The sequence below is a fragment of the Vanellus vanellus genome, assembly GCF_965231255.1.
Source record: "Vanellus vanellus genome assembly, chromosome: 2".
In the NCBI taxonomy this organism is placed as follows: domain Eukaryota; kingdom Metazoa; phylum Chordata; class Aves; order Charadriiformes; family Charadriidae; genus Vanellus; species Vanellus vanellus.
Window position 1 is genome coordinate 168,177,464 of NC_138906.1, and position 14,025 is coordinate 168,191,488.

Genomic DNA, 14,025 nt, shown 5'->3' on the forward strand with positions numbered 1-14,025 from the left:
GGACGTCAGCACCAAAGGATTACCCAGGAAAATGTTGGCCCGGTGTTGAATGGCACAAGTAACCTAATGAAGAAGGAAATAGAAAAGGTGAAGGTACTCAGTGCCTTTGTTGTCTTCTTCTACTGGCAAGGTCTGCTCCCAGGAACCCAAGTTCCTGTTCCTATTGGCAGAGTCTAGGGAAGAAAATACTACTCACCACAAGGAAGAGAGAGCTTACATTTAAGTAAATTAATGAGCTTACATTTAAGTAAGCTGAACATTTGCATGTCCATGCGACCGAATGGAATGCATCAAAGGTGTAGAGGGAGCTTGTCTGATGTTACAGCAGAGTCACTTACTATCATCTGGGGAGGTTCCTGCTGTCTGGAAGAAAGCAAATATTACACCCATCTTTAAAAAGGGCAAGGAGGAGGATCCAGAGAACTACTGGCTGGTCAGCCTACTCACAGCTCTCGGGAAGATTAAGGAGCATGCAGTTATAAAGGTTATTTCCAGGCAAAATGATGGACAAGGAAGTGATTGGGAATAGACAGCGCAGATTTATTGAGGGCAGATTGTGCCTGACTGACCTGTTTTCCTTTTGGGATGGGAAGACTGGTTACACGGACAGTAGAGAGAAGGGGGTGTTGTGTATTTTGACACTACCAAGGCCTTTGACGCAGTCTCCCATAGCATCTTTGTATCCAAACCAGGTAACAGCAGACTGGAACGGTGGCTTTTAAGGTGGTGTCGTGGTTTGGAGGGTTAATAGCTGGGTGGAGTTCATCCATGCTTAAAGGATAACGGTCAAAGGTTTGAAGCCTAGCCAGCAGCTGGTTGCTGGTTGCATCTGTCAGGGGTTGATACTAGGGCCAATATTGTTTAATGTCTTCTTTAACAACATGGACAAGGGGGAAGAATGCACCTTCAGCAGGTTTGTGGATGACACCAAATTGGGAGGAGTGACTGATATACTGGAGAGCAGCACTGCCATTCAGAAGGACCTCAGCGAACTGGAGATACAGGCTGGAGAAATGGTACAAGAAAGACAAATGCACAGTCCTGCACCTGGTACAGAACAACTATGTGGAGTAGGATGGGCTGGGGACTGACTGGCTTGGTAATTCCTCTACAGGGAAAGCCTTACATACAATGATTTGGACATGAATCAGCAGTGCACCTGTGCAGCAATGAAAGCCAACTTTGTTTTGGGTTATATAAGCAAGAATATAGCCATCAGGTCAAGGGAATTAATTATTCCCCTCTGCTTGACACTCTTGAGGCCACATCTGGAAAAGTGTGCCAATATTGGCACAATATCCCCCAGTGCAAGAGATGTCAGCACATTGGAGCAAGTCCAGTGGATGCTTAGGGAGCTGGAGGACATGATGTAAAAGGAGGCAAAGGGAAAAAGGCTTGGTTAGCTTAGAGAAGAGGAGGATATTAAGGAGGAGTCACAGTGAAGTCAACTTGCAGAGGTATACAGGGAAAGTCCTAGAGGCATTGGTTGCAGCAGGAAAAAAATCCAGCTTGATATAAAGAAAAATAATCGTTCACCATGAGAGCAGTTAAGCACTGTAACAAGTCATCCAAGAAAGGTGGTGGCATTTCTGTTCTTGGTGATTTTCAAAACTTGATCGGACAAGACCCTGAGACACCTGATCTGACTTTGAAATTAGCCCTGTTTTGGGCAGAGGTTTGGACTGGGAACTCAAGAGGTTTTTCTCCAACCTGAATTATTCCGATTCTGCGATTCTACATGTTGCCAACCCACGTCTTGTTCTTTGGAGGTTCAAGGATCTGGGAAACAGGATGGACTCTGGGTGCATGAAGGGGAGCGTGGAGAAAGGAGAGGCTTGTTGAAGGGTGGAAAAAGTCTGAAGACAGCTGGATTATCTTCCCTTACATTCACATACAGAATATACTTATGGTCAACTCATTGCTTACCTTTTTCGACTAGAGGAGACTTTCAAAGTGCACGCTAACGCCAGTTGGATCAGACTTATCACATCCCATTACCACCAAGGCAGAGTCTGAATCTCCTTCCCTATTCCCCAGAAGTTGCTGCCCAGAGACCTGATGTTTTGCTTCATACATCTTAGATAGTTTGATGGTTCAATACCTTCCAGCCACAAATGGAATAGGATCCACGTGATCCACAGCTTTGTATTGAGCCCAATGAGATGGGAAAATTTGGGAGCAGATTGGCCATGAAAGGAAACAAATACTCATTTTGCAGGGAGTCAAGCCAGTTTCTAGGTGAGCTGGAAGCCTGAATTTTGTAGTCTGTTATGGGGTTGGGTGAGTTTCAGAAAGAACTACCACTAAACCAGATTTCTAACAGACTCAGTATAAGTTCAGACAACTTTGCATCAGTGACTTTTTTGTATCCAGGGAAGCATATCCTCAACGTTCATGTTTGTCTGAAAGTAAAACTCAGAGGGAAGTTAAAATCAAAGTTTTCCAGCCTTCAGTAGGTCTAAAGCACAGATTTACCCTTGGCAGAACACACACATGCAGTAAACTCGTCCTGCCCACCTAGTCAGAAACTCTAAACTGTGCAGCCAAAGCATGACCAACTCACTCTTGCTAAAATTAGTTAATGAAATTAAATTCCCAACATAAATAGTTGATGTACTGGAATATAGGAAATAATCCTGCATTAGCCTCCAGGGATGAGCTGGTTGATTAACAGATCTGTTTCTAATTTCTATAAGCATCACAGTCTACTCTGTACTCATCTGATATTCAGGCACGGCACTTGCCAAATCACTGAGATTATTCACGTGTTTGAGTGGTGGTATGGTCAGGTCCTGAGTCAATACTTGAAGACTTGCGCTTTTGCAATTCCCTTTTAATTTTATTAGGTACATAAAAGTGCCTTCAAAGAGATTTTCCTCCGTAGCCAGTGGTTTGAATTAATTGTCATGCACATACCTCAGCAGCAAGTCGGTGCTGTGCTGCACATTGCAAATCAGAAATGACAAATAGCTTGCTCCTGCAAGGTGCTGAAGGCAACAGCTTCCTAACTTGGATCCCTAATGTCCCAGGCCCACAGGTGCAGTTACGTATTTGGCCTAGTTTGGAGAAGCGTTAAACCTCTTTGTCTGAGCGGGGGGGAGGAAAAAGCCAGAAATATTTCTCACTTCAGGACGGGTTGTTTGGTTAAACAAAGGGGAATGCTGAATCACAAACACTTTGTCGTGAAGGTGCATGCGTTCGTAATCTGCTTTCATCGCCAGCATGCCTGTGGCTCTTCTTATTTGGGAATCTTTCCATGTGTTGCCTGTATGTTTTCTTTTAAGCTCCTTTTCAAGTCCCCTTTCAAGTAAGCAGAGCTGAAGAAGACTTGCAGCACACAGTACTGTTCTAGGAGCGGCGCAGACTAGGGACCAGGCTGGCCCCCAGTTTGTTGACTCATGCTCTTAACTCCAGCATTGATGGGGAGGGTGGAGAGAGCTGTGGGCTGAGCACTACACCCAGGCTCTCCCCCTCCTTTTCCCATTGTTCTTGTCTGTTTAACATACAAGATCTGCAGGATGTGGGCAATCTTTTACCTTGGCCTTCTGTAGAGCCTGGCCCAGAGCAACCTGCATCTGGCTGATGCTTTTCAGAGGTAACTTTACGCAAGTTGTAACAGGGTGGATCTCCCTTCCCCTCTTTTCTTGCTGCAGGTATATTCGCTCAGAGCGCTCTGTCATTCTTATCAACTTCTGCCTATCCATCATCTCCTCCAATGCTCTCATCCTGATCGGACAGACCCAGACCCGGAATAAGGTAGGAAATTGGTTGGGCTTTGTTTGTTTGTTTGCTTTTCCCTTGATTTAGCACTGCAATGATCCATTCAGGCAGCGCTTCCTCATTTTTCCTCCATCTGTTAATTAGCGACATGTCAAAGACATGACTAAATGGCAGATTTCAATTTTCTCTCTCGCTCTCTCTTTGATAATTTGTCAGCATCCTCGGGGCTTTGATTAAAACCAATGTGATATTTTTGAATATCTGCCTAGAGTAGCTGGCACATGGCACAGTGAAGAAACATGGTTATTTGCAAGGCTTTAACCATTTTATTTTCCAAAAATTACAAAGAAAGACAGATTGAGAAAAGGCTTTAAAAAAAAAAATCTAACATCTCAGCTTTACATTTATTTCTCCAGCAACTTTTATACTCTGAGCTTAAAGCACTCGGCAGATGTTAATGAACACAGCCACAAAAAAAACCCACCTTTTTTGGGGGTAGGAAGCATTGTCAGATGCATTGTGCATGCTGCTGAGCTGAGGGCCGTAAGGGACTCACTGCAGATCACAGTGCAACTCGAGCGGTGAAGGCAAGACGGGAATACGCATTTCCAAGCCACGTGCACTGGTTGCGCGTACATACCTTCCCGCATGTTGATTGTATGACTTTGTCTCTGATTTAAGTAATTTCCATTTTCCCCGTTGGCACCTGGCGTTACAAATCACTGCTCATCATTAGTATCTTCCTCTTGTACATTTTCCTGTCTCCCCTAGTGCTCCAACCATCCCAACACCGCTAAGCAGAAAAGTGAGGTAAGGCGTGTCCTCCACTACTCCTGCTGCCAAAGTTGCAATCAGAAGTCAAAATTTAGTTTTTAATTATCAGTAACCAGTGACGGGCCAGTTTTTTCGAGCCTCTACTTTGGCAGCCAGAGCATGCTGTCACTTTTGGAAGCATTTCTGCAGAGAAGCCCCGGGGTTTAATGAATTACAGGGACTCATTTCTATGGAGGGCCCTTCGAGTTAGGTCTAGATTATGTTTTAGGGAAAGCTTTACAGCTACTTGAGTCATATGTGTGTAGAGGAGCGTGGAGAGATGCAGCCAGCCAGCACTGCTCCTATTAAACAAGTGCCCTTCTGAAACTAACTTCTCAAAGCAGAGCTGTCTTTCATGGCCAACATGGTTTTCTGGGGGCAAGAGGTGGAGAAAGGGTGAGCTAAGCTCTCACTTTCCCTGGGTGCCTTGTCTTCAATCCCAAGTGTGTGCCAAGAGTTTCTTTCCTTAGAAAGAAATACTGAGTTTGCTCAACATGGCAAACCATGGCTGGACCTCCTCTTTGATTCTTCTTCACTCCAGGACAGGAGGTGGATGTCTTCACCCTCTCCCACTGCCTTCAGAGCACAGTTGTGAGCCCGGGTTCTCCCTCGTGCTTTTTTCTCACATCACTCTGGGTGTTCACTGTCAGAGCTGTTAGTGGGGATTCAAAGCTCCCGGCTGCGATTGCAAGAGGCAGATTAGCTCCTCGCACATACATATGCATGAAACACCACAAATAGAAAGGTTATTCTTGGATTTCCGCTCAGCCATTCTAGTAAACAGTCTCTGGCAGGGAACAGAGAAAGAAAACTACAGAGAGAAGAGACGAAGGAGTGTAAATTAGGAATTCATTCACATTCAATTATTGATAATGGAGCGTCTTAAAATGTTGGTGATTGATTTATAATTGCAGTTACTCAGGGAGAACTTTTGTGGTATTAGTTTCCCTGGAAATGCCAAATTGTCCCTTGATTTCCATCCGTGTAACCTCAAAGGCAAGACTCCATACCCAGATTTGCTAAGCTTTTTGAAGATGAAAGGCCTGGGAAAAGGCTAAAAAAAAATTACAGTCAGCAACAGCATGATACAAAAGAAAAGAATGCTGCACGAACTGGCCGTATCTCAAAGGCGTGGCTACGTGCTGCAAGGAAACAGATTTCTCCTCTTAAAGGAAAACAAGGGCTAATGGCCTTGACAGACTGACAAGCTCTGGTAGATCTTTCTGCAGCAGCTTGGGACATCGTATCCCTGTGCTTAGGCCTTCCTGGAGAATTATTTTCTTTTTTTTTTTTCTTTACAAAGAAGGAAAAAACCTGCAGCAGAAGTAGCAGACGCAAATATGCGCCTGCCCGTCAGCTGGCCAAGTTCACAGCTTGATTTCAGTTGAGACAATGGGTTCATGATGACCCAGCTGAGATGTGCGGATTTCTGTTGTGCTTCCCTCTTCCCTTCTCCTCCCCTTTCCATCAAAACTATCCGATTGAGTAAAAATACCCAGAAAATGTATCTCCTGGGTGGAAAATTGGAAAGCAAAGTTTTTTTCTCGCCTTTACAAACTTCTGGCAAAGAGGGCAGAACTGTGTTTCTGCACAACAAAATCAACATGGTAAAATAAACAGTGTTGTATCTGATGTTAATAAAAAAAAAAAAAATGTTCTAAAATAACCATCTCTTAAAATACATTCCAGAAAGCATCCTGTGTTTGTAACTGTTTTATGTAGGTCTGTAAGCTGATGAATAGCAACCGCCTTTTTAGGGTTCTTTTAAAATGTGAAAATTACTTGAAATTATCATATTGAGCTGTTATTTGTACTGAACTGTCATCCAGAATCCATTTATAAGCAGAATACCAAAGGGTTTGGTGTCAAATACAAATATGGAACAAAAAGACAGTTCCTGTCTCAAAGAACACACAGTCTTACTTTTATTCACCACCTCTGATAACGTCGGTTTGTGCCAGTGTATGAATCGAGAGCGATCCGATAAAATCATGATAAAAGACACTCTGTGCGTGAGAGCTCTGTGTTAAAAGATGCTGGTGGATGAAAAAAGAGGAAGGTTCATTGACCGTAAACCCAAAGTCCATGTTCCCTGATATAACTCAAAGCAGAAAAATTCTTCATTATAAACCTCCCCCTACCCCTGCCCTGAATGCCTTAAGCCATTTTTTTATCCAGAGTCACTTTTAAAGTCTATTTGTTCTCCCTTCTCCTTAGGAGCTACTGGAGTTTCTTTCCATCATTTTCTTCTTGAGTACCTTGATTCACGGTTTCTAGCTCGCAGATGGTGGAAATTAAGCACAGCTCTGGCAGAGTTAAACAGAGCGGCACCAATTTGCACCAGTGAAAGATTTGGCCTTGCTGAGTTAAAAACAAAGACGAGCTTGTCAGCTTTCCAGTCCATCTCCCTGGCACTACAGGATTGTTCTTCATAATGCATTTGCTAGTACTTTCCCCAGTTTAATTTTAAATGGCTTAAGCTCCCTGCATTTCCCTAGAGAGATTTCCCCACCGAGTAGTAGAGCTCACCATTATGAAATTCCTTCTAATGTAGATTCTTTTTTTTCATTCTTTCTTTTTTTTTTTTTTTTTTTTTTTTCTGTCTGCTAGTAGTTATATGCTCTTGGACAACTGCGCACCACTCGTGTTTGCAGTCTTCTACCAGCCCCTGGCAGCCGTGGTTTCACCCGGCTCTCATGGCTTAACTCTTTCACTCAGCGATCCTTCCCTGGCAGCAATAAATTGCCATCTAAATTGCCTCTCTCTGATTTCATTTCTATGGCTCAGCTGCCAACGACGTGGCGCTTTGCAAACCTTTTGAGCTGAGATTAGTGCATGGCTTACTGACTGCTCCGTCCTCCCCGAAAGGATCGTGGCCATGGTTTTGATAGTTTGGAAAATAAATATATCTTACTGAAGAAAGCACCGGGATGGGACACGGGCTCAGACTTCAGCAACGGTGTTAAACATGGGCTTATCTGAGAGCTCCTGCTTAAAAGCAGCCCGTTTCCATGCAGTATTTAAATTTGAAGCAAACACTTTGGTCCTTTGCTAGGTCAAAGCTTGTGGGGGAGACTCCCTCCTCCCGAAATGTCTTTTCGTGTCCTGATCTTCATGACCTTGCCTTCCAGAGCCTGGTTTGGAAGCATCTCCCTGCGCCTTCTGCTCTCCTACACACTGCTCTCTCCGCCTGCTGCTCCTCTCACATGTCCTCCTTTCCTCCTCTCTCCAGGTGATATGCACGCTGGTGGCGGCTTTCTTGCACTTCTTCTTCCTCTCCTCTTTCTGCTGGGTGCTGACCGAGGCTTGGCAGTCCTACATGGCCGTGACGGGCCGGTTACGGAACCGCATCATCCGCAAGCGCTTCTTGTGTCTCGGATGGGGTGAGGATCCTGGGTCTGCGGAGCATCTCCCCTGGGGTGGGGGGGAAGCGCTGTCCCCCCACCGTGGGATGCGCAGCAGAGAGGGTCTGGGCTACAAAGAGGGACTGATGCTCTGCAGAAGGCTTGGCAGAGGGTTCTTGCAACCCTTTTGACACGGTTAAAAACAGCATGAGCAAGAGCTGTAAGTCACAGAATCACAGAATGGTTTGGGTTGGAAAGGATCTTAAAGATCATCTAGTTCCAACCCCCCTGCCATGGGCAGGGACACCTCCCACCAGACCAGGTTGCTCCAAGCCCCATCCAGCCTGGCTTTGAAAGTCCTTTTTGAAGTCCTGCCTGCTGCCCAGTGAAACCGAGGGTCACACAAAATAAATGGGCTGAGTTTTCAAAGGGTGTGCTGGGGGTGGTTTCTCCTGGGTTTGGGGCTTTTTCTTCCTTTCTCTTTTTCTCTCTCTCGCTGTCTCCTTCCATGTGCAGCCCAGAGTCAAGCAAGCTCTGAAATCCTGTCTCCATGGCAGCAGGGCCTTTCATAGACAAATAAACTACGACACTGGTGCAGATGCTTGTAACTAATTTTTATTTTTTTCCCTCTGTCTCTTCCGTATGTTTAATTTATTAGCCTTAAATGATGCATTCTGTAGTAGAAAACAAATACAAACCCATAACCTGGGCTTTCAAAGCACTAACAAACGTGCGTTTGAAAGGAGCAACTGAACAAAAAGTTGCTCAAAAGCGAGCAGGCAAAAAAGAGAAAGGGAGAGAGAAAGCGTTGTGCGTCTCAGCTGTATTAGTGTCTCGTTTTACTACTGAAGTTGAGCATTTCACCCCCGGCAAGATATTTCTGCTGCTTACAAAGCGCCCTGATGTGATTTATTCTGGCACATCAGGAGCCATCCTCATTCCAGCACCTCCATCCCTTTAAGTTTTCACTCCTAGCTTTTGCTTACGAAAGAAAATAAATTGTGGTATTGAAATATAGTGTTTGTAAAAAGAATATAGTCACATACAAATATAGTGTTTGTAAAAAGAATATAGTCACATACAAATATAGTGTTTGTAAAAAGAATATAGTCACATACATGCAAAGCACAGACTGCATGCGCTGGTGCGTGTTCATGCGTATGTTTGTACATAAACACTCTGGGACTCAAGGAACATCAGGGATATCAAATGCAAAAGATGAATATTTTTTTCTAGGTAATAAAAAGGGACTTTTCCGATTTGTAAAAGCTGGGACAGATGGGCGTGTTAGCCAAGGGAATTTTGGACGAGCGGCAGTCGCATCTGTAGTCTGTCCAGGTTAAAAAAAATAAACAACCCCCTTACATGTGTAGAAGCATAATTTGCACTGCTAGTAAAATGTAGTCATCTCTGAGCTAGGATGCACTGGCTGATAAATGATGCAGAATAACCATTTGGAATAGGTTAGGACAAGAAATGAGGAACGCTCTCGCCTGTTAAGGCAGCAAGGGAATTTCCAATATTTAGCATCCTGCTAGACTTCAGCTGTAGAGCTGGGATTAATGGCACTTCCAAGAGGGAAGAGGCTGAAAATATGTTATAAAGAGCATAATCTGAAATAATTAGCACATTTCACTTTGTCATGGGCTGATTCTCTCCCTTTCCCCCTTTGCGTATTAACATTTCTCTAAGCTCTTGTTCTAGAGGTCTTTGCCAAGTTCTCAGCTGCTGTCAGCTGTAGCTCATTGAAGCTATAGTGGTTTTCATCAGCAGTGAGGTTTATTCCCCGGTTTTTTGTCCTCCTCTTGGATCTGCAACTTTGTCTTTCCAGAAAAGAGCTTTTAGCAATTAGAATTTTTTTTTTTTAATTATTTAGAACAGACAGACAAACTGTTCCCTAGAAACAATTCAGTCATCATATTTAGCCCCAGTAAAGAAGAAATAATTTTGTCGGTCTTTTCACAACCATCTCATAGTTTCCACAACTGGATTTTTAATGCTGCCAAACTGGATTTTTAATGCTGCAATAGCTCAGGCTCTGAGTGGGTCTTCAGTTGTTCATAACAGCTCTGGCTCTTGGTAGTTATTAACAAACGACCTTTTCTAATGGGACGTGATGAACACATGACCTGATTCTCCTCTGGCCTGGCAATACAAAACTCTTCGAAACAGGTTTCTGATGCATTTATTTGGAATTGTGAGAGTAAAATTAGCTTTCTGCAGGAAGCCCCCAGAACTTTGCCAGTGACTCCGTCGCACGAGTGACTGACTGCCTAGAAGGCTGATACAAACCACACGCAGTACATGCGACAGAGCAGTTAGGAATAACTTTCTTTCAAATAATCAAAAAAAAAAAAAAAGAAAGATTAAATGTGTTGTTGTTTGGTTTGTGTTTTTTTTTTTTCAATCTAAACCACATCTCACTGTGGTTAGATGGTTAATAGCTCTCCCAAGGTGGAGGAGCACAGCACCCCTCATTACTATGCTCTTTAGCTTAGCTACCGTAGCGTTGCCTCCACCTTTGGCAAATGCTGCTTGTACAGCTCCATTTTCCACACAAGCTGGGGCTCCTACCCAGGCTCGGTACGAGCCAGTCCCTGTAAGCTGACGAGTTCACAGCCTGAGTGTGTATTTCTGCATAATTATCATGTCTAAGAGAAGCACTTTGCGAAGAACAAGTTGCTATTTTTGGCGGAGCCCTAGCCAACTTCCCTCTTTCACAGGGCCTCTTGCATCAAGCTGTATTCTCGCAGAAGTCCCTTCACATGTGGCTTCTTGGTGTGCTTGACATGGGATGCCATATTGATGGCATCGTAGTGAGTACAGCACCCAGGATATATCCAGATGAGGTGTGAAGGAGGCTCAGCAAGAGGAGCGATAGTCAATTAAGAATTAAAAAACAAAGAGGAAAGAAAAAAAAGAAAAAAAGGAAAAAAAGAAAAAAAGAAGAGACCTTTTAAACACACTGCCTGTTGGTTTTGAACTGATCAAATCAGAGCTATGCTTGGAAATCTCATATGGGAAGAGAAACACTTCTCTTTATGATAACACTCAAATGCTCTATATTCCAGCCAACTTGGCCTTATACCTCCTAGCTGGCTGCAGACCCTCACTATTAATCAATCTTGCGATGATTTGTATTGCTGGGTGGCCACCCTGCCAGCAGGGTTAGTGTCTGGGTGCTGCACATCCCTTCGATCTACAGCATCTTTTGCAGCCACCTGCCGTGACCTCTACAGCACACAAATTAGGGTCTCGTCAAGAAGCACTAATCCTAGCTGGCTACTGATCCTACTAATTCTTAATGGGATTTGCCCATCTTTAGCACTGAGATAGCTTAATTCGTCATGTCACAAGGAGGCGGGCTATAAAAAGCCACACGGAGACCTCTGTAGCTGAAGAACCAGATGTTAATAGCCGATATCCAGGCATTTTTTTTAGGGAAAGGGGAGAGCTGGGCTGGGGCTACTGAATCGGAGAAGTACTCAATCTCCTCTGTAGATCCTTGAGCAGTTTATCGTGGCCGGGATAAGAAGGATGAGAAGGCTATTAGCAAGACGTAGTGTCTTTTGCCAGTTCTTGTTGTGCCTAGGCATTCAATTTCAGAACAATTTCAGAACTTTTGGGGATTTTTAGACCAATAACCAGCATGTTGCGTGATAACCAGCAGGTTTTATTTATCCTCCTCGCTCTCATTTTATGGGAGCTTCTAGTGGTAAGATCAAGGCCATAGCTTCACCCCCCTTATGCACCCGAAATGACATCCCTGTGCTGACACCGTTAGCTCATGACGTCCTAAAGATAAATTGTGCTTTGTCTGTGGCTGGGATGCCACAGACTAACTTACTCATCCTTTGCAAGACTTGTAATGAAGTGTGTCTTCTCAAGGGCAGCTGGTTTCTCTTAGTTTGTTCCCATTTTGGATGCAAAAAGGGAGCAGGTCTCTGGCAAGAAAATAATTATCCTGTTTTGCAGAAACACCTGATACTCTGATACTCTTTTCCACTGTGGTTCAGAGGGACCTGATTTATTATAGATCTTTAGGCCTTTATCTATTATAGATCGGGGAACCTATTTGGGAGAGGGGAAACTCAGTTTCCATTTACTTTTCTGTCTCATTTGGGGCGAGATTTGGACCTGGGTTGTTCATCATACATTATGTTGAGAGCAAACATAGCCCTTAGTCCCCTCCTTGCTAGCACTTTTGGGTTGGATTGTGTCTGACTATTCCATCTTCAGGAGACCTTCTGATATATTCCTGGCCAGCCTGTGTACCGAAGAATAAAATAAATATATTTTACACATCTGCATGTGCTGTCAGTCCCCACACAACTGCTGAGGACACAGCAGGATATGAGCTGATTACAGCTGATGGCATTTACTTCATTAGCAGGGGTAACAAGGGTTCATGTTTTTGACTCTGAAGGTCTTGAATTCAGTCTCTGCCAAAGACCCGGGCTGGGACAGATGGTGCTAGAATAACACTGGGAAGAACGGGGTATATTATGCAGATGAGTGGAAGAAGAGCTGCACATATGCTTAAATGACCAGTTTTCTCTTGTTTCATTTCCATAGGGCTCCCCGCCTTGGTGGTTGCCATTTCCGTGGGATTTACTAAAGCCAAGGGGTACGGCACCGTGAACTAGTGAGTAAAGGAGCGCCTCCTCCTTTTTCTTCCTGTCTCACCCTCCATCCTTTTTTTTTTTTCAAAATCCACTGACCTGCAGGAGCCAAGGTAGGACCTAAATTCTGGTGTGCTGCCCATGGCAGAGGGAAGCAGGGATGATGGGAGAGGAAGGAGCCATCCTGCCTCCTCAAGCCATCAGCTGGCCCAGGTGGATTGTGTATTCCTTTAAAAACAAGTTCATAGGAACTAGTCAGATTTAACTGCTGTGTATATGACCTCCCTTTGATATAAGTGCCTCCTATTTAGAGATTTTTAAAAAGTTCTTTTTAGGGGAAAATATGGAATATTTAAAGTTTAGGATGTTTAAAAATGAAAAATAGCTCTTGTGTTTGTGTATTTAATGGTTTGTTTGATTGGTCCCAGGTTTTCAAAATAGCTCGGATCAGTTTGAGGCACCAGAACGAGCATGAGTTTTTTTCAAACCAAGTTTTTGAAAGCAATCTGAATTTGCCTGTTTTCCAAATTCCACAGGATTTGCCTTTAGAAAACTTCTATTTACATGTAACTGGGGAAGGAAGGCAGGGAAGAAATAATGGAATAAGGCTGTGCAGAGGTAAAAAATACATTAAGGCAAAGCTGAAATCACTCAGACCTAAGCATTGGTTTAATTAAAAAAAGAAAAAAAAGAAAGATAAAGAAAAAGAAAGTGTTATTTTTTCACTGTTTTGTGAAAAAGATAGCTTAGAAATTTTATGCGTAGTGCCAGCCAAAGGATAATATTTTATGTAGCAATAAATCAGACTCTTCCCTACTGCAACCCATCATTATTCAGAGCCTTCCTGGCCAGTGGTTTTCATCCCACATGAACAGTATTTAAGACAAAGGCTGGAGATGTGGCCAGCGACAGATGATGGTTTGATAGGTCCACTGAGAAAATGTCACGTGGAATCCCTGCTCCTTCTCTGTTCCCAGCATATTCTGCACACCCACGACCAAATGGTCCAGGGTTTGCATTTTGATTGCAGCAGATTATTAAAACAGCACAGCAGCATTCTCCCTCTGCTTTGCAGTCTAAATTGCTGCAGTCTAAATTACTGTATACAGTACAGAGGGCCCAGGGAGGTGGGTTTGTCAAATGCAAAGCCATAGATACAATTCCTGAAGCCTGTGCTGGCATCAGGATGCATTGGCTGTACCTGTCCTGACTCGCCTGCCCCGGCTCAGGTGACTTGGCCTCAGTGTGTCCTGGTGGAGAGGGATCCAGCGGTTGTCGTATGACTCAGAAGAGGACAGCACACACCCTGGCTTTCAGAAGCGGTGCTGAAATCACACACGCCCTTTAGCTTTTCTGTGGGGCTGCTGTTTCTGGGGCTTTCCTCCATGCAAGTCCACGAGAATAATTCATAATGAGGAAGCATCAGGGGAACGGAGAAGGGCCCTAAATATTTCTGCTTCCTTTCCTATTTATAGACTTGTGGGAATTGGTGCAAAAAGCTCAGTAGCTCCCTCCCCATTAATGCT

The 14,025-nt window shown here is 43.9% G+C and overlaps 1 protein-coding gene across 1 annotated transcript in view; it reads left to right on the forward strand.

Moving 5' to 3' along the window:
• ADGRB1 (adhesion G protein-coupled receptor B1) overlaps positions 1 to 14,025 on the forward strand; it is a gene marked incomplete at both ends in the record, with an annotated part of 212,136 nt that overhangs the window by 147,554 nt on the left and 50,557 nt on the right. The window contains 3 exons of the mRNA XM_082499435.1: positions 3,654 to 3,756; positions 7,766 to 7,916; positions 12,453 to 12,522. Coding sequence (XP_082355561.1) covers positions 3,654 to 3,756; positions 7,766 to 7,916; positions 12,453 to 12,522 — 324 coding nt within the window. The remainder of the gene's footprint in view (positions 1 to 3,653; positions 3,757 to 7,765; positions 7,917 to 12,452; positions 12,523 to 14,025) is intronic.